This window comes from Megalops cyprinoides, chromosome 3, assembly GCF_013368585.1.
Source record: "Megalops cyprinoides isolate fMegCyp1 chromosome 3, fMegCyp1.pri, whole genome shotgun sequence".
Lineage (NCBI taxonomy): Eukaryota > Metazoa > Chordata > Actinopteri > Elopiformes > Megalopidae > Megalops > Megalops cyprinoides.
The window spans coordinates 9,937,500-9,960,818 of NC_050585.1; the positions used below are offsets into that span (position 1 = coordinate 9,937,500).

General features: G+C 39.5%; 1 protein-coding gene across 1 annotated transcript in view; it reads left to right on the forward strand.

Annotated features, from left to right (window-relative positions):
- The first annotated feature begins 12,527 nt into the window (after positions 1 to 12,527).
- Positions 12,528 to 23,319, forward strand: part of LOC118774775 (Down syndrome cell adhesion molecule homolog) — a 130,921-nt gene continuing 120,129 nt past the window's right edge. Inside the window, exon 1 of the mRNA XM_036524262.1 lies at positions 12,528 to 13,121. Within this exon, the coding sequence (XP_036380155.1) occupies positions 13,079 to 13,121 (43 nt within the window). The 5' untranslated portion in view covers positions 12,528 to 13,078. The remainder of the gene's footprint in view (positions 13,122 to 23,319) is intronic.

The window sequence follows — 23,319 nt, forward strand, 5'->3', positions numbered from 1 at the left end:
GGTACAGTCAATAGTTGCATAACTAATGTATTGTCCTACAATCATATAGGTATTATTAGCAGATAGTCTTGATATTAATAATAAATAGAATATCGTATCAAGACTTGTTGCAGAAACAGAGACCAAGACCTGTATTTAATGCAGGGCTAGATACAGCTAGACTGTAAAATGGCAAACCTAGATATGGGCTGAATGGCCTTAACTTCTTACGTTCATATACTAATATGTGCTTAAGTTTCAGTCGTTCCGAGTCCTCCTCTGTGTCATGGCCGATCCGTCCACTCATCCACCCTCGTATCTGCTCCTCCCACCCCGTCCCGAGCGGCACGCGTCGTAAGGCTACACGGCGGCTCAGACAGCCATTCATTATACTCCTGCCTCTCCCAGGCAGACGCGTGCGCCGGCTTTGCGCAGGCGAGGAGAAGCGAAAGCATCATGCGACCGCTCTTGGCTGCACGCCAGTGATTGTGTTCAGAGCGAGGGAGATAAAATGCTGTGGAAAAGAAATAAAGGGACTTCATACATTTTTATGACCACACAGATAAAGTCAGCTACGCGCCGCCGTTACTAAGCAACACTGCAACCCCGCGCTGGATGGTGCGGCGAATCTGAGAAGTCAAATCCAAGATTATTATTGCCGCCATGCCTGCACATTTGTTAACGTCCTGTTTCGCTCACAGCCTTTGATTCCTGTTCAGCCTCTACATGAGGTCTTTGTGATAGTGCAGGGAGGAGGCTTGGGGCTTTCCAAGGCGAAAACACTGCTGACAGTTATTTCTAAAGATTTGCACAAGATTTTCCAAGTGTGTATAGATCAGTTAAAAGATGTGGATGCACCATTGCTGTTGCAGCAATGTTGTTAAATAACGAAGTGCAGCATGTAAGACTGGGCTGGTACTATATATCCACATCCTGTGCGAGTTGATTATGGAGCTTACCAGCTGCATGTTAGCAGATGAGCAGGCCTGCACAGAAATGTGCACAGCATGGAGACTGCTCTAAGTTAACACAGTTGTCATGCTGTCAACACAAAAAAGTTACGCACCTTTTTGCCATACCATTTGCGTAAGAGACATTCACTTTGCACTTTTACTATGTATTGCAGTTGCACATACTTAATACTCCCCCCTCACTACCTCTCTCTGAGAGAAATGCGTTTGCCTTGAAAAACACTGTACTTGACCAAAACGATCAAGAATAGTAACAACAGCAATAATTACGGAATCATATTTATATCACAACGAAAGCTTTATTTCCTGAAATGAAGAAATCCTACAAAGTTTTCCATGAAAGCATGTACAGTTCTCTTCTAAATAGAAGATCAGTTTGCTTTATTTCTATAAACTACATTTCCATGCTTGGTATGTATTGGCATGTCAGACATAAAATTAGAAGACAACAACAACAATATGGTACACTAACACAATATTGAAAGGAGGAGAAGGGCCACTGAAGTATATTCACCCTTAATTGGGGAGGCGCGTCAGTGGTTGGTTTGTCTCTCGGGCCGTGGCAGACGTATTTCTCAGTGAGTGCGGCGCGGCTCCTCTCCGTCTTCCCTTCACTCTTATTCTCACAGTGCCCTAGTTTAGCACATCAAGGCTCGAAACAGATATGCTGCTCCATGCCTCGGGGCCTTGAGGCCAGCCAATGGAAGGCTGGCAGCAGTCGCAGTGGCGGGGTGGGGTTATGGTGTCATGAAATTAGATTGCTCCGGGAGAGCCTGCTGTCAGGTCAAGCCAGGGAGGAGAAGCGAGCGACTGCACATGTTTAAATAAAAATGAGTTTTTTTTTTTTTTTTACCGTGAAGCAAACAAACAACAGAATACCTGGAGGAAACTGTATGCAATTCGGTATGTGCACATTCCAGGGAACAAAAGGACAAACATTGCCAAAGACAATACTCCTTTACACTAAAAACACAACTGGTAAAATACAAAATGGTGGCACTGCAGTCTGTCTGTGCAGAGCTGTTGTGGATTTGGAGCTTAAGGAAAGTGTTTCTCAGTCAAAGTCTACAACAGTTACACACAAACATATGTCAGTCAACTCATGATGTGTACTTCTGTGTAGTAAACATGTTATACAATGCTACCTGTGGTGAAACTTAATCCTCCTACTGTTTCTAAGTTACGCAATAAGGAGCATCATGGGATGAAACTCCGAGGACATAGACAGAGTAAATGCATAATAAACATTATGCAATGTTAAGAAAAAACATGAATTGTTTAGCGCAAGAAATCCTAGTGACTGAGGGGGAATGCTTGTAAAGTAATGAGTGGATGTTTTCTTTCTATTGGTGTAGTGAAAACAAGCTCACATTGACACTTCCTTAACGAGCTTTGGCCCTGAAACCACAGATTGTCTGTTTTTATTACCAGATATTCCCTCCTACCATCCTCTGGCTAAGAGGTTTTGGTTGGCAACAGGAGGTTCCAGTACCATCTGCATTTCTATACTACCTATGTATGTTCTGCTTCAGACCACGCCCTTCTAAGAAACAGCCAGAAAATCAGAACATACACAGTTTGAACAGTGGCAGAGACTTTGAACATGGGGCATAAAGAGCTGAATATCTGGTCATAATAAATAGAATATCTGTGGTCAAACCATCTGGCACAGTTAGATTGTTGGCTCTTAATGGTTTTGAATTACATTTCAGAGAACACAACTTCTCCATTTTGTACTCTAGAAGACTCATTAAACTTGGATGGTAACTTCATTCCACGTTCCTTTTAAAAATCAGAGCTCCAGAGCTGCTTTTAATATATTTTGATTCTGTCTAAAGTTATGGTTTTATGATGTACAGTACTTAGCCATTTCACTACCAGCATTGCTAAAAACCTTCAATAATGTAAAAATCATTATAGATCCAAATACTCTGACTGAAGTATATAATGCCTAGAGGGGGTACAGCCGGCTGGTGGCCAAAGTAAAATGCTGTCACAGACACATATTTTTTCCCCAATCAAAGCCAACTGGCCATCATTGATAAAAAAATGTCTGGCCACGAGCCTACTGAACAAACCATATAGACACAAAACTGAAAGTAGATGGTCACAGAAAAAATGATCCATCATCAAAATGTGTGCGGACACATCACCAGTATGCTCTACTTTATTTATTCAAGAACTTACAAAGAGGCAATTTGTAAGTCAAATAGCTGGTAGATAATGAATCACGCTCTTAAGTGAATGAAATTCTTGAGCTTTCCAGTGCATGTGTACGAGGATTTTTTAACATGGCAGGCACATTCAAGGTTCAAGGTTCCATATTAGAAATTTGTAATACCTGGATCATAGCAATTTATGTAGAGACATATTGGCCAAGCACTTTGGTCGCAACAGGGGTCTGGGGGAACATTTACAGGTGTCTGACATAAGAAGGATTTGGCTGTGGATCTGGGTCTTGGTAAAAAGTACCATGCGGTTGCAATAAACTTAAAAGTGATGACTGGAGTTGTAGACCTGCTAAAAAAAGCAAACCATCAGAACACAGGTTGCTCAGTGAGTGATATACATTTCTAAGATCCTCTTTCCATTTGAGGCTATAGAGATGCAGTACAAGTCAGAATGACCTTAAAGGCATTTTCAGTGAAACAGCCCAGATGAGGCCCTTCTTAAAATGAGTGAGTGAGAAGCCAAAAAAACAGTCTCCTTTGTAGACAGGAAAGTGTCTCTGCGCCAGTTCTTTGTCCAGTCATATCTTGACACAAATCACAGATGCATTGCAGGTCACACATTATGCTTTTCTTCTTCACTCATCTCCAGGACAATAACACGCACAGCGGTGTTTTGTCAAGCTTGGGTATTCGCCTGTTGATGAGCACTTGTCACAGTAAGTACTCTTTGAGATATTTATAGAGCTTGCATGTGTCTTGATATTGAGTGATTCGACCAGGCTCTCAGATGCACTAGCGTGTCATTACGTGTCATGCTGGGTTAGCACGGCTGGCCTGAAACCCTGCACACTGTTATATTTGGACCCTTGTGTGCAGTTTGTTGTCTCGGAGCACCATTGTTTGGGATAACAAAGGGTATCATTTTACAACACTTCTGCTATTTTTTCTATTCCAAGCTAATAGGTGGCATAGTGAAAGGGAATCGAAGCCCAACTGGGCACAAGGAGACGGTCGTCTGACATTACGCCGGCGACAGACGAGCCTGTGTTTCATTGTAAAAAAAAGACACCGTGCTTCAGAGGGCTCGTTTGAATGAAAGGGAGACAGATGCCTTGAGGGAGACACGGGTCCCCTTCAAAAGTCCGTACAGTGCGAGTTGGAAAGGTTAATTCAGTCACGTGGCTCTCCCAAGTCTGGGGAATAAGGACACTTTGCACTGATTGCACCCTTCAACTCTGATGGCAAAACAGCTCTAACAAGTAATGCTTACACAGGCCCACTTGCGCATTCAGAAACGTTTTTTTGGAAATCTGTGTTTTGTGCTTGTCAAACTGCAGTGCCACTCAACACCAGACAAAACTTCACCTCCTGAACACAGAAAGCTATCTGAAGGGGCAAAATATAAGTTTTAAAATTTGTAATTGGTCTTCTTAAAAGAAATTACCACTCTGCAGGCAATTCATGTTGTATGTATGTCACTTTTAATACTTTTAATATTCAAGCTGACTTTTCATTTCATAAATTGCTTCATCCCAAAAGTTTTTGTGTTGTTTCCACAGTAACTCACAATAACTCACAGATAACATTCCTATTCTGTGGGGTGGGTTTGTCAGTTTGTATTTTTTTAATAGAGCAACAAAGGGACCCCTCCTTGCTCAGCCACACTTCTCACTCCATTAGCCTTTCAGTCACACAGATGGAAAATATGCATACATTTTTAAATAAATAAAAACATGAATCAGATGGCATTTAAGGCCTTTGGGTGCTTTGGAGCAGTGAGACCCCAGGTCTGTCATTGATTGCCCCTGTCATTTCCAGGTTTTTCAAGGCTACGGACCCAATTACAGCTCAATCTTCCAACGTGACATCCATATAATCTTGAGGGGAGGAAATAACTGATGACTAACTAATCAAAACGATGATGGTGGAGAACTGCTGGCCCACCGTCACAGTTAACAAAATCAAACCTCAAAGCAATTCTTTTGAACCCCCGCCCTGTGAATGACGGCTGGCATACAGGTTTCTCGCCTAATTTACCAAATTAAGTTGTTAGCCCTCTCTTGGGACGCGAAGGGGGATGCCTGCCTGCCACCCCATGGATCTGAACCTCACCCCACAGCCACCCCCCCCCCCCAAATCCTGGAATAGACAAGAGTGCAGGGGCCCCCAGGCAGCCTGGGTAATAATCTTATTTACTGCATTATGCTAAAACAGAGGTAGCACGACATTCAATGCATGCTATGTTCAGTTTATTGTGGACACACAAGTGAAACATCATGCCAACCTCTACAAACTATGTAGGACACTCAAAGTAAAGTAGTGCTGTGCCTTCATCAAATCACCTACATCAGCCTAAAGGCATGATCTACCTTTCATTCCACCCAAAAATCAGTTCACTCAAACATTCTTGCAGTGGTTTTAGAAGGGAAGGAAAAAAATACTTTTTAAAAATAGTTGTGTTATGAATAAAAGAAACCATTAACTTGGCATCTATGGGAAACAAACTGGAATTCTCATTCATTATTGGCACCATGCTTGTATGTGGAAATCTTCTGAAAAAATGCTGACCATGTTATTGATTGCATGTTTGCATTACTGTGATTTAGGCTTCAATGACGTTAATGCGTTTTGATTTTGTCATAACCTCCCCATAATATATCTTAGAGGGAAAAAAAAAACATTTAAAAGGGCTGATTTATAAATGAGGACTTGATTGAAAAGCTGATACACTCTATCTAACATACTACTCTGATTTGACCCACTGAAATATTGCTCCGCATCTTGCTTGTATTATTAGACTCTGTGATAAGACGAATGGGTGCAATATGGAACTTATAAAATATTCAATATGTAAAATTTGATAATGAAATTAGCAGATTTTAGATTCTCTACTAGTGCACATGTGTAGAGCTTTAGAGGGAAAATAATTTGAGAAATATAGGTATGGTTCTGAGTGCAGAAAAATGACAAACATTAGATACTTGTTTATTGTACAACAGAAGGCTACTAATGGTTTAGATCCAGATTTTCTCTGGTAGCCCTACAGAGTAACAACAGCTACTGTAACACAATCAAGTCCTCTTTTGGGCATATTCTTCATGAACACTGTGACTGCATATCTCCCACTTAAATCATCTACAGTATATTGTATACATGGAACCTTCAGTGTATTTTGAATGCATGTTGTTCCTAAAATTAACTTAATTCATTTAATTAACTGTAAAATTAACCATATTTCTGCTAATGATTGGTCAGAGATGTACAGTAGTTTACCTTGTGTTGTTACATGTTTTCTACCCTTCTGGAAAAGGATTTTTTTTCCCTTCATGTTTTACTTTCCCTTGTCTTCTACCAGTATTGTGCATAACTATGGGTTTATTATGAAAAAATCTATAAAATAAAAAAAACAAAATGAGTTCTAATCGGTATGAACCTGCAGCTATTAAGGATAAGGATATGCATAATCCCCTCCGAAGAGAAAGGATAGGAAAGGAAGTGAATTTCCAACACTACCGATTTCTTAATTCAAAATTGAAATTTACACCAACTACTTATTTGTACTTTGAATGCGCACATTTCTTATTTGGCAACAGTAACTTCCTCTTTGCATACATCCTTGAGTATGAAACATACAGGTTAACTACGGCATCATTTACAGAAAAAGCAGAATGTCCTTGTTTGCCTGGCTAGGTTGTTTGCATTGAATTTCGCAATGCAAATTAGTTTCAGGCACTGTCCAGCTGCTACCTAAGAACTGTGTGATACATTTACCAGGAAACCAGTTATTCAAAAGGATATTTGCACTGCCCCTATTTCACATACACAGCTGTTTTTATGACTCTCAGCCCTTGACCTGATACTTTAATTGTAGTTACAGCATGGAGACATATGGTGAATATAGCCAGATATCAAACAACTTTCATTTGTTGATGTAATCTTTCAAGATGATTTGATCAGGCGGGTGGTTGGTTTTGCTGTGCTATTCTGATATTGCCTCTGCATTAACTCGTTCTTGCAGAACCACTTGCAAGAATGTGCAAGATAGCATAATAGAAGTGTAAAACCTTCTCACCAGGTATGTAATCCTACGTACCCTGGATCACTGTGTCTATATTTCTTTTACTGTAGAGGAAATACATCTACTGCTTGAACACGTCTTCCATGCATTGCCCTTTTTTGGAGGACAAAAGTCTTCTGAACTACACAACTTGCATTTCTGTGGCCTATAAACAACTCCAAGCTGACACATGGGAGCAACCCCGCTAAAAGAGGGTACATAGTTTGATTCTTTATAGTGTTGCTAGGCCGCTGCTTAACTCTCAGGGGCCTTGCAACTTGGAAATGCCATAAAACATTGTTGAAGCTCTTATAAGCATTCTGTCCGGCTAAGATGAATATTTCCCATCCAAGGAAAGGATGTGGATGATCCAAATGTGAGATAACAGATCAAGGCACTTCTGTTTTCTCTGAGAGGTTGAATGACCTTCCTGGAACTGCTAAGCAATGAAAGAATAATTAGAGCAGACAGTAATCCACTTCATTCCACATCAAACCATAAGACTGCAAAACAGCAAGGTCTGCTTGGTCCAGCCATGTAAAGGCAGCTTCCATATCCTCAAAGCACTCTTGTCCTACCTCCTGTGTTCCTTGATTAGACACAAGAGCCTAACACTGCACGAGACAGACCAAGTAAGCTTCATACAGTTATAGCATTGTTAGAGATCTACTGCAGCCAGTGCTTTGAGGTTGTAATGGTCACCACCATTTATGCATTCCCACCAATGGGACAGTCCCATTTTTGTTCAGCCTATACCAAGTCTACCTCTGAGACAAGGAAGCGCTGTAGGCGTTTTGGGGTTATGGGTTTCACAAACAATGGATAAGCTGACCTATAGAATACTGCACTTCTAAAAGTCAAGCTTATTTTGGTTACGCAAAACCAAAAATTCAGCTTAAAGAATGGACCTTCTATTTAAAAAGAATTGTATCATATATATTTATTTGAATAATAAATTCCAATCCAAACACAAATTCTTTTGAGAGAGGACACCCTATACTACCTCTAACCTGAACACCTGCAGTAGTGGCTACTGCTGCCACTGTTGTTCTTATGTGGGTACTGCTAGACAAATCAAAGCAGTACTGTAGGAGAGTATGCAGAGTCCTGAAAATATGAAATTACCTAATTCAATTACTATTGATCAATAGGTACTTTGAAATGAGCCAGGATTTTCTGGTATTTTGGTCCTCTAAAGAGACTTGTACACATTTGCAATCAGTTTTCTCTTCTTCAGGCCCTCATGAAAATGGCTGAGAAGCCTTACAGCCGCTTCAGTAAACAGGTCATCTCAAAAGAATTTCTCATGCACTCTTCCATATCCAAGATTATGAAGCATCTCTTCAAAATCCACTCGCTGGGTTTAAAACTATTGTGCAACCTGCTGGAAAAATGCACCTCAGACATGTGCATGTGTAGGTGTGTAGGCTGGGGGTGGTGCTGGTGGTGTGATCAGCTAATCTTATTTATTCCACTGAATGCATTCACATACAATGTGTCCGTCATCCTCTGTAGCCCCCTAAAACGCACTCCCCACCACAATCCTCAATGTAAAACGCCTGTTTGCAATTAAAACATCCCCATTTGACATTCCAAAGATATCAGAAATATCGTCAAGTCACTGTTTTGAGTCCCAGCATTTTAATTTTCAAAATAAAATTTAATGGAATTATTACATAATATCATGTGAGTTGTAAAAAAAAAAAAATGGATAAATGGGATTAATATCCTTAAGGGTGTGAAAGTGTTTCCACCATTGGGTGGATCCATCACTTGCATTGTTTGGACAATGTTCACAGTTATAAAATGCAAAAACATAAATAAATACATTTTAAAAAATTTACATGTACATTTACAAATGACAACAATGAAGGAAAATTTTGATAAGTCTGTTCAGAGTGGCAACTGAGTAAATCAATCTCCCTGATCGTTATTCACATTCCCAGTCAAAAAAATTTGAAGAAATATCTCTGCAAGAAATTGACTTCTTATTGGACACTACCAACTTAATAATGTACATTCACAACCCTAAACAGCAAGGAACGAGTGCTGCATCCGAATAATTGAGCCTGTTTTGAGCCTTCGTGAGCTCCCTAGTCTCATAGGTGGTCTCCTCATATTTTCCAGATCTGTTTTCTCCTGTCCCCACATGCAAAAGGTGCATCCACAAGCTATTTCTCTCCCAGCCGTAATCAGGACAACCTCCCAGTAATCAGCAGAGAACAGTCTGCCTGGGTTTGTGTTCACTGTGAGCCTCAATGACATGCTGTAGGCTAGCAGCCCCTTAATACAAGTGGATTCCCCCTTAAGCACAATGATCGCCTTCATGGTGCTGCTGCCTTTCAAAGCTGTGCGAAAGCATTGCGTATGCTGTCAGATGTGTCAGTACCAAAATAAATTAGATTATTTTTTATATGATTTTGTTTTGTTTTTTTTTCACCCCATTGAGTTGTTTCAGAATGATCTTGTTAGGGATTATCATTTTAAATTGTTTATTGGTTGGTATTTATTTTCTCTACAAATTCATGAAATTAGTGAAATTACATCCACAGTTTTACAATAATAACATGTTAAGCTTAAACTGTATATGTTCTAACTTTCATTAACGTATGTGCTGAAGCAAAAAGACACATGTATTACTGTAAAATATGTATAGACGTATAAAAGAATGGATTAATAAACACATGGCTGGGTTTCTGTTGAGAAAATCAAAACGTCAGAGCAGAAAGCTATGCAATTCAATAAATGGCTGCTAATAATACCACTGTGAAGGCAGCTGGAATGGGTAGAGCTGCACACAGCAGACCGGCATACGAAGACAACAGGCGCAGTCCTGGTGCTCGGCTGATAACCTGGAAGGCACTCCATTATTTCCACAGAAAGCAGGCCTTCTCACAGAGCTGGGAAAGAGAGGCAGAAATAACTACAAGGGCAAATTAATATATGGTGACCATGGGTTCCCCCAAGACAAGAAAATTAAAAATAATAACAACACATTTTCTACAGTGCATGTATTATTTTTTATTTTTTGTCATAATTGCTCATGCAGAGCTGAATGTTTTTTTTTTCTTTTCTTTTTTCGGAATGGTGGCTGCAGGCTTTCTGTCGTGACAGGTCTTGCATTTGGAGTGTATGTGTAGGTCTGATGTGGACGCTAAGCCCATCAGACAGTGCCTGCACACAGGCGGAGAGACTGCAGTTCGACAGTACCAGAGGCAGAACAAAGACAGGCCAAATTGGATTAAAATAACAACCACAATTCACCGTCCTCTCTGATCCACCATCTATACCTAACAACTGAGCCACAGAGGTGCAACCTAATAATTATAATAATACTCAGAATAATAACAATAATGATGCTGTTAAGAAGCTGGTTAAAAAAAAAAAAACAGTTGCTGAAAACAGCTATTAACATATCCACTAAAAAAAAGCTGACGGACTATGCAAAAGCCCTTTGTAATATTGTATTTACAAAGCATGTCAAATATGTAAAATGAATTGCAAAATAAAATTGATGATGTTGCTAGAAATTAAATCCTGAGAGTATCTATCTAAAGGAATTGAAATAATTTTGTGATAAAAAATTTTGTGATTGTGATTTATTTTGATTTTATGTCAGCAGCTCAGTAGGAATTTCACTAGGTGGTATAAAAAACAGGATACACGCATCCATTGTAATCTGGAGCTCAAAAAATGATGCAGTCTATATTTACAATTTAGTAATATGCCCCAGCAACAGTGAACCTTAAAATATTATTGCTGTTTCATATGTAAACGCAGCAGAATGACTGACATCCATACACATTGATGCTCCTGGGTACGTTTATCCATATCAGTTTTTTTATCCATCATTTCCTGTGGCCATATATGTATGGTGAAAAAAGATTTGCTTCTTATAATGACAAAATAACACACTGAATCCATAAATGTTATCCTGTAATATGGCCACATTTATATTTAACAAAAATCCATCCTTTCATATCCTATGTGCTGCATTTCAACTGGAGTTTTCCACGATGTTCTCTTCTTACTGAGACAAGCAACATGGCTTGCATACGCCATGACCCATGAGCTGTTGACTCAGTTTGGGTGACATCGAAATTTTTTTTTAGTTACCATTTTCCTTTAAATGCCCAGGCCTCTAGCTTGTAGAGATGCTTCCTTCATTACTTGCTGTTTTTCAGTTCACTTTGTTTAATGCCATTTAATGACACTAAACACTATGATTAGTGTCAAAAGACAGAGGATGGCCTAGCTTATCATGGCCTTGCATGTGCCATGATCCGTGTAAAAAAACATAAACATAGTGCATTTGTAAATATAGTACCTTGCAGAGTATTATATCACATGTATTCCACTGGTTACTATTACCAATATATTCAGAACAGTTTGTTGCAATAATGCTTACTGCCTGCAGCACCTTGTAACACTAATATCTGAGTGGAATGTATTCACAAATCCATCTGCTGTTTCTGTGTGGGTTTGTCTCTTGGTCTGACATATGAACGAGAATGAGGCTGACAATCGTCACACACTACCCTTCAAGCAGAATGGGCCATCACTCAAATTTACCAAGGCCAGTTCTTGAATGAGAATGAAACACGCTGTGTTTAGGGGTCATCAAGAAAAAGCACCCCCCCCCCCTCCCCCTACACACACACACACACACACACACACACACGCACATACCCAACCCCACCACCACCCATTGCTGGAAAAGGAGATAAATAAAATAAATTAATTACATAAATGGATGAAATGAAAATATCAACTCACAAATAAATAATTTGATTGGATACATTACAATGAAACAATGCAAGATTTAAAAATTTTCAACCATGTTTTACAACTGTACACACCTTTTACTACGTTTCATGCACTTTCACGTTAGTAAACCGTGTGTAAATGTGTATATTTAACTAATTATTGCGTGACAATGTAGGCATCTCTGCCTATTTGCTGTGGCGAACCCCGAGTCTGTCCTTTTTAAGAGATGGCTTTCTAGTCAGCGTGTTCAGCTGTTTCGCGCCTCGCTCAAAGGGAGACTGGCGAGCAGAGAGCCTCTGCACCTTTAAGGCAATGAAGAAGGAAATCGGCTGCAGAGGCAGGGGAGAGGGTTATTCTGTAATGCTCTGAGGCAGAGAGGGTTAGCGCAGGGACCAATGTGATTAAAACGGCAGTGGGAAGATGCGTTTGGTGCTTGTTGCTTGCTGGATGGAGAGTGGTGGTGAGGAAGGTTTGAGTTTGGAGTGTAACAATTATCACCTCTGCTTTAATTTATCCAAGCTGGGTTCTCTGGACTAAATTGATCGAACCCCCTTTTTTTTTACATTGTTAATGCATCACTGTCAGTTTTTGAAAGTATTTTGTTTTAACTTATATTTGTTTGAAATTGAGTTCTGTGCAATATTATACGTTTTTCGTGCTTCTCTTACCCCACCTGTGTATATTTTGCTGGACCTGCATTTTAGTCACCGCTCAGACTCAGCATCGCACCTGGTTTGTAATTCAAGGAAGCCAGCTTCCAGTCCAGCATTGCCCTGAAAACCAGGAAAATAGGCAAGACACGGGCTAGCAGCATCAAGAGAGGCGTAGAGTTGGATGACAGCTTTAACCAAGACAATCACAGACGGACGCACATACCTCTTCCAAGGCGCACACGACAGGGAGGAGAGAGAGAGAGAGAGAGAGAGAGCGAGAGAGAGAGAGAGAGAGAGAGAGAGAACGAGAGAGAGAGAGGAAGCGAGAGAGAGCTACCAGTGGAACTGATTTCTCCTGCCTAACACCTCTATAATATTGCAACCGACAAACTGAAGAAAAATAAAGATTAAATAAAGGAGAAAGTGGGGCTGCCTGAGAAGAAAAAAAAAACATAGCTTGGGGATTGAACGGAGCGGGGCATGTGGATATCGGCTATTATCTTTTCCCAGTGCATCTTAAATGGTGAGTTATCATTGATTTTGTAAAGTTAATAATCTCAGAAATGCTATAACTCATAGGTACTTTACTTTATTCTCTACTATTAGACAGTTTCCGTATATGTTGCAGATTGCAATATTGTACTGCTGCTGCTTAATACTCCCGAACCAAACTAGAGGTTACAACGCGTAAGGCAGGATTTGCGCTGTAATGAAACTAGTTTGGTTACCTAGTCACATCTTCAGGTTTCGCATGCGTTCAAATGTTCTACGTGCACATTCTGTATTTAATATAGCATTCATGATATCGGCTTTCATGTGCTTGTTGGGATGATGTACTTCACATAATTTCCCAGTATATATACATATATATATATATTGTACATAATAAAATGTGAAATGTTTTATTTGATAACGTCTTTATGGAAGTGACCCAAGGTTGTTATCTAAATTATTCTGTTATTTAAATTTCTTGAAAACTACATCATTATAGAATGACAATTTAATCCGTGTGTTTCCGTGTCATCTTTTTCCTCGTAAGGACCCCTAAAATGAGTGGCGTACGGGTGTGCTTAACATTATGGAATATTTTTTAAAATTGCACTCTTTATGACCATTTGTGAAGTTGCAAAATATTGACAGAACACTAATGATTTTGTAATGATATGGCATGGAGTTATCATAAATATTTGGCACTTCAGTTCAAAATATGAGTGCATTTTCATTGATAAAATAATATAGATGTAACTTATAATTACAGTTGTTACTGTTATATAGCTTTCAAGGTATAGTTTTTAGATTTTCCCCTAATTAAATGTATAAATATTATACACATATGCAAATCAACAGCAATGTACATTTAAATACAATTTATGCAGGTGGCCAAGCACTTCCTATAAATACATTAACAGACTCCAGAATGTATTTATTTAAATGTTTATTTAATTATTTATTCAATGTAATAATTTTGTTATCACATTTGCATTAAACATCAATGGCAACAAAATGAACAAAAATATCCCAATAAAGAGGAAAACATGGAGAAATGCTTTACATGATTTTATTAAGATGACTGCCACTGGTAGCTCGGTACCTGTCCAAGAACATACATTGAGTCAGGCACTTTACTGTATCAAGAAATAAGACATAAGGATATTGTTCTTTTTCCACCCTGTTACTCAAGCCATATTATTACAGCCATGAAAGACCTTGATTTAAAAAGAAAAAGAAAAAAAAAGCAGATTAGACCAGCCCTTATCTCCCCCTTCCAGACATTCATTCAAATACATTGGTTTATTCTTTCTTTTGTTTTACACAATGCAAAGGTGATTGACCTCTAATTTCCAAAAGACAAGCCTTGACAAAAAGGCCCACGCATTTATAGGTGTGAAATTGTAAGATACAGACTGAGGACTGTCGGATCACTGGGTGACAGCAGGAAGGGTGTGTATGTGGAAAGAGGGAGGAAAAAGGGGGAGAGAGAGAAAGAGAGAGGGAGAGAGGGGAAGAGGGACAAGGAGGCTGTCAGAGGTGATGGGAGAAGGAGAATGGGAGAAAACAGGGGCATTTGAAAGACGTTTATGAAATCTAAATGGAGGATGTGAACTCCAGAGTGGACACTGTGCTTGCATGTAAGCAGGAGGTGAAAACAAATGCACCAGCAAGGCAGTGAGAGAGGGATTAGACACCATGTCAGAGGAATGGTGAAGGGGGCCTACGGCGTGCAGAGCACAGGGCTAAAACTACAGGCAGTGAAGGATGAACGCAGATGCATTTTCCAACATGTTGAGGTGCAATCAATTGTAATCAGACCTGACAAGGAGAGGAGGATTATTCATGAAATAATAGCTTCCCGTTTTCTACCCCACAAAACTGCTCACCGTAAAATAAAAGCATTACAAAAACATTTTTTTGTCATCTAGAGCCACGTCCCTGTTAACAGTGGTTAGATAATTCTCAGGTTGTTCAATTTTAGCATTGTATTTTTTACCAGCTTAATTCAATCTTGAAATAATATCTCCATCCCTTATTTCAGTACATATAAGAGAAAAATTACAATTTTTTTTTCATTGTGTATCTGCCTATGGTCAAATTAAAATAATAAAATATGTCTGTCCAATTGCAGAGATTTTTTTTTTTTTTGGGGGGGGGGGGGGGGGGGGCGCAATACAATGAGTATTGGACAATAATGTTACAATTAAAACAAAAACAAAACCATGTATCCAAATGAGCATGCTTATGTACTGATTGATTTATTTCTGTATGGCATTTGCTGATTGGTTGTCAGACTACTGTAGTGGTCGGTCGATGTGTTTAACGATGTGGTGTTGTTGACTGCACTGCAAATGTCAATATGTGCAGGCTCTCAGTAGTACGCTACCATCATTTCTGAGCTGAAAGGCTGGATTTCAGGAAATTCATGCTTTTAGTTGGGCTCCTTGGGCAGTCTCTATGGAAACCCAGGTAATGAGTGTCAGTGCCGCGTAAGTTCCGGTGAACCGGGCCGCACCATTCACGGGTGACCCGGAAGTGCTACACACCAGATCAACAACGTCCATCTTACCTTTCCTGCTCTAGCGTTGCAGTTGCTCACATTGTGGAAGGCACAGAGCGTACGTTTCAGAGCAATGAAAGTAAACGGCAAAGCCTGCCTTGTCAAAATTGTACCTTAAGTGTAAGATGGACAAAGGTTTATTTTTAAGTCTTCATGTATTTTCTTTTCAGGAAGTCACCATCTACATAGTATTGCCTCTGCCTATTTATATATATATTATCAAAATAGATAGTACACTGTATGTTAATATTCCATGTTAAAGTCATAGTCTCTGTGACATATTTCTATATAGAATAATATAGAAATAGAAATTAAAAAAAAAAAAATACTGCAACATCTGGTTGTAAAACCTGGCCAAAATACAGATAAACTGATTTTAAAAATACATGCACAAAAAATGTCAAATGATCTAATCATTGGATTATTATGCATTTAAAAAAAAAAAAAATGCATTACCAAGAAATACCTCATGGTATTCAACATATATCATATAATAACATTATTTTTTGTGGTGGCTATTTGGGAAAAAAAAAAAAAAAAACTGTATACCATTTTAGTGTAGCACTGGAATTGGGCATGAATTGGGCATACATAAAATTGTATATTTATTTTATTGGGTTGGTTTCTATAGTTATGACACAATAGCCTTCTGCTTCCTCTATTGCCCTCCATACAGTGTCATTACAAATCTTGGGTACAAGCACAAGTCTCCTATCTCAAATGTACATTGATGTATGACTTATAAGTGAGATGGCAAGGCAGTGATTTAAGTGAATTCTGTTATTGTTTCCTCTTATACTGAAGATTTATATTATATTCAATTAAAATACATGTACTGTAGTTGTAACAACAGATTTGTCTTTGGGAAGGAACACCAGAAAATTGACCTAACGTTGGCTTGCTGAGAGATGGATTTTTGGTGCAATTGGACCTTGATATGCAAATTTACAGCAAAGTTCCTCAGTCTCCAGCTAATATCACAATGTCCCTCAGAAGAATGATGGGAAAAAAAATTCTAAGATACAGCAAGTAGTGTTACCTGGTAAATATAGAGGCCCATATTAACATTCATGTTCTTTACCTCACATTTAATTCATGCCAAATCTATAAATCCAACAAAATGGCAGATTTCATTATAATCAACCTTCTGTTTTGTGTTAGACTTTTTGACATGTAATTAAAGGCACTCTGTCTGTAGCACCTTAATATTTGTCAGCACCGTGCCCACTGCCCACTTAGAATGGAAGTTGCACGGAGAATTAAGATAAAGCATTAGCCTTGATGAAGCTTTCATGAGGAATAGACCGAGCTTTTGAGATGAAGGCTGGATTTCTGTTTCTTTGTGGGGGAAAAAAATACTCAAATTCTGCAGCACTGTTTTTTTTTTTTTTTGCTGTTTTTTACTTTCCTTGATTTGTTGCAATTTCGAGCAGCTCTGCCATTTTAGGCATGGAAGAAAGGACCAAACAGGATTTTCATGGTCAGAACATTGTAGCGACGTTTGTTGAGCACAGCTCTAAGAATAAATGTGCTGCTGCTGCTGCTGCTGTATGAGGCAGAAGATTAAGAGCTCCGTGTTCCTTCTGCAGTCTTCAGAATCTGCTTGCTTTTCTCCTCCTTTCTACCTTCTGGTAGAACAATTTTGGCGGTTGTGGTCACTGCTACATCACAGACACCCCCATTGCCATCATATCCATTGTGCCAGGCAAAGTAGTGATTTTATTTTAAGATATCCTTTCGTGACTAGTTTCTCTTTTGTGGAAATTTATATATATAATTTATTTATTTATCCTGGTATTACACCAGCCATATTCTTTAACATAGTCTTTTGGCCATGACGCATGATTGCATCACAACAGCTTTAAAGGTTCTCCATGACATAACTTAAAGTTCTGATCAAATAACAAGGATAACAATGGACAAAAACAACAACAACAACAGCATGTGTTTTTTCAGCATTATCATTGTTACTATGTGCAGACACATTGTAGCTCATGGTTTCTGCAATAGTTAATCAATAGCACCTAATATGTCATATGGAACACCCCTTGGTAGCCTGGTCTGTAACAAAGGGTGTTCCTCAAGGCTCATCCATAGGGCCCATATGTTCTCCACTTACTTTAACAGTGCATATAGTGCAATATGCAGCAGACAAACCTATCATTCATTTTTACTCAGGTTTATTTCATTATAAAATGATACATCTGCAAACCAGATATCCAGCCTGTGTCATGCTTTTGTACCTGACAGTAACATAACCAAATTATTTTTCTAATGTCAAGACATGGAACCCTATCCACTGGCCTCCAAAAATGAAAATATAATTTCAAATAGCATAAGGAAATATATTTGTAGATATATTTATAATTTACAAATTGCTCCAACAGCTTGCTCTTTAGTTTCTTTTTTTACTATCAGTGTCTTTACATGTTTAAGCATATGTGTTCCTGGTTTGCTTGTTTCTGCCAGGCCTCACCAGTGTAAAAACAACAAAGGATGCCATATTTAGAGGTCGTTTTCATGACAGTGGTGAAGTTAATTTGTGCAAGGCAGTATACCTTGATTTGCATTGCCATTCCCCAATTATGACAGGCTCAGAGCAACAAACACGGTGCTAATTCAAGAAATTCTCTTTAGAGAGAGGTGGGTGAACTGCAGAACCGGGAAATTTAATGTGTTTAATTATCATTGATAGATTTTTCCGCACTGTTACTAATGACAACAATTGTTATTATTTTATTTTATTAATTATTAACTGCAGTTGTTGTATACTAGTGGTGATGCTGTAAATGTGTTTCCGTGGAAATACATACACGAATACATCTATAGGCATCTAAGAGGAAATCAAAATTATGGTTGTAGTAGTTTACTTTTTTCATTCTGCTATGGCTGTGTTTTGTGTGCCTATTGTTTAAATCACAATTGTCCTTCTGTTCATAATAAAATGTCACATTATTGGAAAGGTTATTACAATCTAAGACAACATTTTTTAAAATAGTTGTGCCAGAAATATAAAATTGCTATAGTTATACTCACATAGTTCATTATCCATTATTTTCCCATATAATATGTATTTAAATAATACTCTCAAAGTAATGTAAATAAATGAAAGAAATAGAATACAAGACATTTAATTTGTAATCTGAGATATTGCAGATTTTGAATATAAATGTCTTGCTTAAGTCGGTACTAAATAACCCACGTAATATAAAAGTGTAATTTTATTACCATGCGCATGGTAAGTGTGTGCTTTTACAGAAAGATTAGGCTCTGTTTGCACATGGTCATGTGTTCAACCTTTTATTTTAACTGTCTTCAAGCATTCATTGGAAAGGATTAGCGCAGGACTATTCAATAGTGGTTATTCTAGGGAATGGTTGTTAATGAGTTATAATGGATACCCTAGCCACTCACATGTCTTTTCTGTATAATGAAGTTACCCAGTAAAGGTGTTAAGCAGCGGTCTGGCTGGCTCATTAGTGGTAAAGCATGAAAGAGTAAGGTACATTTTGATGAATGTAACATGCAATTATGAATCAGAATCTGTCTGCTTTTTGATTCTGCTGAACAAGGACAGTACGGTCACAGGAACTGCATGTTAATGGAATTTACATTCAAATAGGAAATTTAACATTTTGCTGTGGCCAGAAAAGTACTTCCACAAAAAACAACGACTGTTTGTGAGGTATCCTAACACACGTTATGTTGGTACTATATTAAAGTAACACATTTTCCACCAAAGTTTTATTGTTTTGAAAGGATGGGATTGATTTGTACCTGCAACTGTATGTTAGAGCCTGGAGGGGTGTGTCAGTGAGGTTTACTGTTCAGAGCCCAAAGCCCCAGCCTGGCCTGGGTGTCACCCAATGTGAGAGCTGGGGGTGGAGACCACGCTGACAGACCGCATGCCCCTCACAACTACCGTGGCTTAGTGTCAGTCAGGCCTATAGGCCGCAAACTTGAGGAAATGTGCAACTTTTGATAACAAGCTGACAGAAAAGAGCTTTGCTATGGGTTTAACATGCAGTTAGCTGCGGCTTTGATGACTTGGCAGCATAAGCTCGTTCTGTTTTGAGGACTCCCTTCCCAATGCTGCCAGATGACTCCTTCCTTCCAGTACATTTTTAAAAAGGAAAAATACAATTAGCTTGCTATACCGGGCCTACTGAACTGTCAGACTCATCTCTCAGCCTTGTTTCATGTCTTTGCTTACCTTTAACTTGTAGCAAATTGCAGTGAACAACACAGTAAGATGCTTGTATGGTGTTTGACTGAGGCATGTACAGTAGCTGTGACTGACAACACATAAATCAGGAGGGATGGCATTATCCAGTTTACAGGCTTAACAAGCACCAAAGGCTTTGCTCTAAAAAATGTCAGTAGTTAACCTCACAATTATGATTTGTGATGTGATGTGAATCCAACTGGAACATTTATGGCTTAATGAAAAATGTATTTCAAATCGAACCGCAGGAAAAGTCTTCGGCTGGCCATTCCAAGCACACATCATGTAAATGGCTCTCCTCCCATCTTCTTTTTTTTCTTATAGAACAGCGTGCTTTTATACATTATTGTTTCTGATGACCACACCCTTTGGTGAATGTTATGGTTATGTTTCAAATATTTTACATGCAAAGATCTAAGAGGGGAGGTGGGAAAACACCTAGGCCTGTCACCCCTGTCAGACTATATCTAGATCTGGTAAACTTAGTAGCCGGTGTAGTTTAAAATGACTTTGCATTCAACTTCTTTACTGATTGGAGTCGATCTGTTATACAAGTTGGTTAAATCTGAAATGTGCTTGTATTTTACTGCATTGTTTTCCTTCATGATCTCCTGGCAAAAGTAATGAAAGTAATTCTGCAGTGAGAAAAAGGAAGCTGCAAGGGAACATAGCACTGAGCAGTATAAATCACCAATTATAGTGCATTATCCATTAATTTACTAAAGACTGACAGACAAAATATGCAGCTTATAGTGATCATATTGAGCATCATATTTTTGTACCTGCTTATAAAATTAGTTTTTCATTCCTTTCTTACAGAAAAATTCAGAATGTCTGTCAACTTTTAAGTATTTCCTAGGGCATCTTTAACATATGAACGGTTAAAGTATCATTTTGATAAAATGATACCCATAATGCATTTGGCAGATGGTGAGATTTGGAAACATGACCAGCACATGGAGCTGAGACTTGAAATAACAGTTTCAAGGAAAATGAGGAGGAGGCAGACAGAAGCAACACGCTGGAGCAACGTGAGGGTAGGAGTAGCAAGAGGTTCAAGTAGTAGTGAGGCCGGAGTAACAATGAGGTAAGAGCAGGAGTAAGGCAGGAGCAGGGGGTGAGGTAGGAGTCGCAGTGAGGTAGCAGCAGGAGCGAGGCACCAGCAGGGGTGAGGTGGAAGCAGGAGTAAAGCAGGAACTGAGGTGAGGTAGCAGTCAGGGTGAGGTAGCAGCAGGATTGCTCCTGGAGTGAAGCAAGTGCAGGCAAGAGGTGGAAGCCTGAGTAAGACAGGACCAAGGGTGAGGTAAGAACAGGGAAGCTCAGTCACACTGCACATTTCTGAAACCCTAAATCCTTTTCTTAGGGCCATCAAATCATTCTCATTTTTTCTTTACATTCTGTCACTTAATCAATGGGCCACATGCAGCCATGCATGGGTGAACTGAACAACAAGCTGCACATTAACTAAATTGATCATTTGTTACAATGCGCTCGTTTGTGCGTGTGTGGGATGGCCTCACACCACTGCCCTTAACAGCAACAGGGCCCTCCACTGCTTCGAGGAGAATGCATCGCTTTGAGGGGCGTTTATGTTTGCGTTTTAAATGTGCTGGATTTTATCTAGCTATCTGCCTTTGTCTTATCGGTGCATCTAAACAATCTCCTCCTTTGAGATTTAATCTATTCCGATCTCTCGGTTGCTCCGTAATCATCTGCCTGCACACCAATCCATATTTCTTCACCTTTCTGTTATCTTCGGTGGGTGACATCTTGCACAGGCACTTTCTTTGTTAAGGAAACGGGAAGGGGAGGATGGGAGAGGGGGGACACCTGAGAGTCTGGACAGACAGAGTGACAGAGGGACAAATGGCCCTGTACATCTCCCCCGCACTGGTTATTTTTAAACATGGAGCAGACCGTAAAATGTAAGACCCAGGCAGCGAGGCCTATTTTTAGCAGGTCATTTTTAAGCGTTGTTGTCGAGACACGGGGGGGGGGTGGAGTGCGGAGCGGCTTCTGCAGTGTGACGTGGTGCGTGCTGCCGGTCCCCGGGATTGTGTTTTTAAAACACAGTGGAGGGCTACACAATGTCCAGCCCTGCTGACCCTCGTGGTGGGGGCAGGAGATGCACGGGACAGCCTGCATGTCCTGTGTTCACGGTCTAGTGCATCGTCCTGGAAACCTGAGACAGATCAATCGTCAGCACAGGGGCCTGGGGGTGCTGGGCTGGGGGGGTTGGGGTGCGTGGCATTCACAAGGGGGCATTTAAGATGAGTGGGACCACTGAGGTGAGGTTTCCAATCTGAACTCATGAAATTTAATTCTTATTTCAGTAATCCGAATGTTGCAGGAATCTGCATGCAAGGAGTTGATTGTTTCTGAGTAGCAAATAGCTGAAATAAATACAGTTGGTCTTGGCCATCAAATTGGACAGTGACTTGGTTAGGCTGTTACAGGGAAGCAAAGAGCAAACAAACAAAAAATACCAATCAGATTAAAGGAAATGACCATGACATTTTTAACACTGGTATGCATCCTGTTATAATAATGATGTCATATGAGTGCACCTTTTAGCAGCTGAGATTTGTTCTTCTGAAATGACAGCAAGGCATTGACAACACTCGCTCAATTGTGCACATGAACTCATGTGCTTAGTATGTTTCTCACATGCACACAAAAATAAAAGAACTGCTATGCAGTAAGAGTCTCTCTCACAATATGGAGTACCCTACCAAAAGAGACAAGGGGAGATGTCTCTGCGCCACCATCACAGCATGTTTGGCCTGGTTGATAGTGCCTCTATAGGAACATGTTGAAGACTTCTGTGGTACTGTTGTTTCTATCTGCTACCTGAGGTGTTGTGAGATCAGATGTGAGATGTGCTGAGAAAGGCAGGGGAAAATGGGGGAAGAGAGAGTGAAGAGGGAAGAAGGGGAGAAAGATAAGCAAGAGAGTGTTAATAAAATACGTTTTATTCTCTGCAGTGAAGGACTTACCATCTTGGATTTTTCTTTCCTTTTTTTCTTGGGGGGGGGGGGGGGGGGATGCAATGCAGTTAGCATTAGTAAAAATGCTGGATTTATAATTAGAAGTCTGCAAGAGTTCTCAGGAATATGTAACTTTTTAAATTCCTGTAAATTTCTCATCAAAGTGTTGCTTGCCTGAGGTCTATTATGTTTTAGTTTCCTTCTCTATCAGCTCTTCCCCAGAAGTGATTATGCTAATTGCTGTTTGATCAGATGATTAAATTATAATTCGATTAATCCTGAGAGCTAAATGCTCTGAATACATTTGCGGCTGCTTGGCTGCCTCGCTTTATGGAGCTAACAGTCCCCTGTCACCGTGCGCGCACACATGAAAAAGGACTGACCTCAGACTACAAGAGAAACATTTTCCAGCATTGGGAGGCTGGAAAAAAAAAAAAGCTTGCTGATTGAAAAACAT